The sequence below is a fragment of the Mixophyes fleayi genome, chromosome 9, assembly GCF_038048845.1.
Source record: "Mixophyes fleayi isolate aMixFle1 chromosome 9, aMixFle1.hap1, whole genome shotgun sequence".
NCBI lineage: Eukaryota > Metazoa > Chordata > Amphibia > Anura > Limnodynastidae > Mixophyes > Mixophyes fleayi.
Genome location: NC_134410.1, coordinates 21,472,454 through 21,476,034, shown reverse-complemented (window position 1 = coordinate 21,476,034; position 3,581 = coordinate 21,472,454). Strand labels below are relative to the sequence as shown.

The following is a 3,581-nucleotide window of genomic DNA, read 5'->3' as shown; positions in this document are numbered from 1 at the left end:
GCTAACAATAAATAACTTGTGTATATATATATTTTTTTTTTAACTGTGGCTCATTGGTGAATTTCTTATATGTACTTTGTTTAAAAGAAATCGCTCGGGTGTCTAATGCTTATCATTTATCCTATTTTCTCAAAACCATTTTCCTACCCTACAAAACACTTTTTTATTTCCACTGAACTTCTATCTCTCCCATAAGTCTTTAGTTAATTAATTCACTCCCATAATCACCTCTTTAATCCACATGCTTGGCAGCTTTTGCTAATATGCTTTTTCCTTCCACTTTATTGCTGTGTCCTACCCTCCCTATCGCATCCCAGGCCCCCCTCCCCTGGACAATTTGGCTGGTCCTAACTCTAGCTCTCTCCAATCAGTGAGCAGAGGAGGGGTGCACAGGAGAGGCTGTCAGAATCTGTCTAGGTCTGAGTGTGTGTGTGTCATCTCTCCACACAGAGAGAGGAGAGTACCGCAACCTCTCTCTCCCCCTTCAAATCACACGGATTACAGTTCGGTAGTCAACACAAGCAAGCAACCCAGGGGGGCTATCCCCTACAAGGCAGGAGGGATACCCTGAACACCATGGCTGAAGGAGGAGAGAGTGAGGATGAGATCCAGTTCCTCAGGACAGTGAGTGTTCCAGTGCAATAAGGCACATTGTACTGTGTATTTGTAGGAATACAGTGTGATTTAATGCGAGTAAGCAGCCGTCTTGGCAGAGCACCTTTTTGGATTGTGTTACGTAGTTTTGGGTAAAATGAAGAGTTAACGTGCCCAGGCAGAAGAGGTTAATTCAGTGGAGGAAGACGATACAGACTATCCTGGACACGGGCACCTGTTGGACTCCAATCACCACTGTGACAGGCTGCTGAGGACTAGGGGGGGGGGGTGTTGAGTCTCTGGGGAATGTGTGAGTGACAAGGACCGAAAGGGAAACATATCTGGGGTGTGAGTCTCCAGAACTACTTTAAGGAACAGAGGTGGGGAGGGGGTTGGTGGTGGTGGGGGGGGGGATGAGACCGTTTCATGTAGCACTGAGAGAGTTAAATATCACACAGCATGTTCGTCTGGCTAATGTTGAAATTTCTAAAGGCAGATTTGAGTTGTGGTGGGGAGATTAGCAGTTGGATTGCTAGCTCTTAGGACATTGACAGCATTGTTACAAGATGTCCTGTCTGGTTGAAGGGGACATTAAAATGTTACTTTTGGTTAGTTCTGCTGCAGAATTCTATGGATTTAGTTCATATATTAACAAAACTGTTACATCTGCTGGAAGTTGAGTCTACTACCCTATTAAGTAGCACTTCCTAACAACTGTAGGTCCAGCATGACCACTTATCTGCTTACACTAGTTCCTATCGCTGGATATGCTGTGGACAATGACATATCTAGATAATGGTTTGACGTTGGAATGTTGTGACCTGACTTTTGTTATTTATTTTTATTTATTTCTGTAAAACAAAAGAAATCAAACCCCTTTCAGTATAAAACTGGAGTAAGGCTGCTTAATGTATAAAGTTATATATATGAACTTAATGTCATATAGAGATTAATTTGACACCACAATCTTCCTATATCAGGAGCTTCCCTAGTCTGTGCTGTTTGGGTCTCCTACTTCCACTATCTTTTTTGGCTTTCTGCATGTCCTCCATTCCTTCCTCACATTATGACACTGTCCCCTCCGCTGACCTAATCACACAAATGGACAGGTCACTCTTTCCCACAAGATCAGTGCGCACACATCCTGAAATACTCTGTGCTGTCGTCTGCATTCTGGTTACTCTATTCCCGTTCACTTCAAAACGGGAGCTGTAATGGATGAGCAGGAGGTGAAGATTGATTACAAAAATATGTTCAGACTCTAGTATAATGCAACCTTAAAAACTAGGCTGAAACAACTCTGCCATTCCAGTATGCCATGCTGAGACTTGTAGTTCTACAACAGCTTCCATGAACCCGGTATATACAGATGGTTTTCAAACCTGTCCTCATGGATCTCTCTGTGTCACAGATGAATGTGTCATAGATTCTCATATATATGTCGTCTTATGAAGAGATCTAGAAAACATGCACTCTTAGTGAAACCTGATGTCAAGTTTGAGAACCATACACCTCTATAATTATATACACCATACAAGTCTAAAATTAACTTTAGATTTCGCCAGCATATAGCATACAAGGCTGTCGCTCTCTCTATAACCTAAATAGCTATCTTGCTATGCTCCTCTTCACTGTTTTACAATTTAACCCCAGTATGTCAAAAAAACCTATCTATAGTGCTGTATCTCTGCCTATGTGTGTGTAACCTGAATAATAATGCTGGATCTCTGGCTGTTGGTGTCTTTATGACGCCTGGATAATGATGTGCCATCTCTACCTGTGGGGGTGTGTGTCACACCTGTATATATCATTGGGTCTCTACCTGTGTCACCTATATAAAGGGCTGGACCTCCCAGGTGTCACAGAGACTCAGGCAGTGTTGTATAGTGTTGAATCTTGCTTGTGTTTGGGTGGTGTGTGTGTGTATATAGTGCTGTGACACCAGCCTGAGGTACACTGTTGGCTACTTGTCACCTGTATCTAATCATCTCTACATTTACATGTGTTTTCATCCATTCTCTCTGTAACACGTGTAGATAGTGCAGAGTCGCTGGGTTTGTCTCTGTGACACCTGTATTGTGTTGGATCACTATCTGTGTCTCTGTAACACTTGTACAGAGTACTGTGTTCCTGTCTTTGTGACACCTCCTATATAGTGTTGAATTGCTGCTAATGTCTGTGACACCTACTGCTGGATCTCTACCTGTGTCTATTTGACACCTATACCAGTGTTGTAGTTCAGTCTTTGTGATACCTATATGTAGTGCTGCATCTATCCCTGTGTCTGAGACCTGCATCTGTAGATATCTGCCTGTGTCTTTGTGAAGTGTATATCTTATAGTGCTGGATCTGTACCTGTGTCTGACTCCTGTGTGTAGTCTTGTGTTTTCTACCTGTGACTAATGACACTTGTACATTGTTCTAGATGACTGCAGTGTATGTGTCACCAGTGCTCCGTTCTGGTATTCTACCTGTGTTTATGCTGGTTGTACATTGTGTGACATACATATACACCTGTATGCAGTCTGATTTTGACCTGTCTCCCCCCATGCAGTTTATAGCCAGACCTCGGCCTGTGCATGTTTTCCAGGCCCCTGCTCACAGTCCCTCCCTCATGCTGTCAGCAGAAGAGGAGATGTTTCACCTGATCTATAAAAAGAAAAACTGAAGCCTGAGAGAACAGGAGTGAAGATGTGGCCTAAATTTATTTTCTGAAAGTAGAAAGGAACACGGTTTGCCTCCCTCAGACATATTTCCAATATTCCTGGTACACTGTGTAGATGCATCAAAACACACATCTATATAGCCTATACTTATATTGGGTTGTCTAACGTGTATCTAAGGAACATCGTCATTCCCTGAGCCGAATAGACCTATATCTGCGTCATCAAGTCAATATACCGAGTTTCTTACAGAGAAATGTGGGTTTTATATCTTGCAGCTAAAAGAATAGCAAATCAGTTATAAAATATTAATTCCGGCTGGGT

At 42.5% G+C, this 3,581-nt stretch overlaps 1 protein-coding gene across 4 annotated transcripts in view; it reads left to right on the top strand.

Annotated features, from left to right (window-relative positions):
- Nucleotides 1–415: 415 nt before the first annotated feature.
- The window catches only part of RYR1 (ryanodine receptor 1), a 114,950-nt gene continuing 111,784 nt past the window's right edge, over nt 416–3,581 (top strand). For all 4 annotated transcript variants that reach the window (XM_075186856.1, XM_075186855.1, XM_075186854.1 and 1 more), the window contains exon 1: nt 416–624. In XM_075186856.1, the coding sequence (XP_075042957.1) occupies nt 577–624 (48 nt within the window). In that variant the 5' untranslated portion in view covers nt 416–576. The remainder of the gene's footprint in view (nt 625–3,581) is intronic.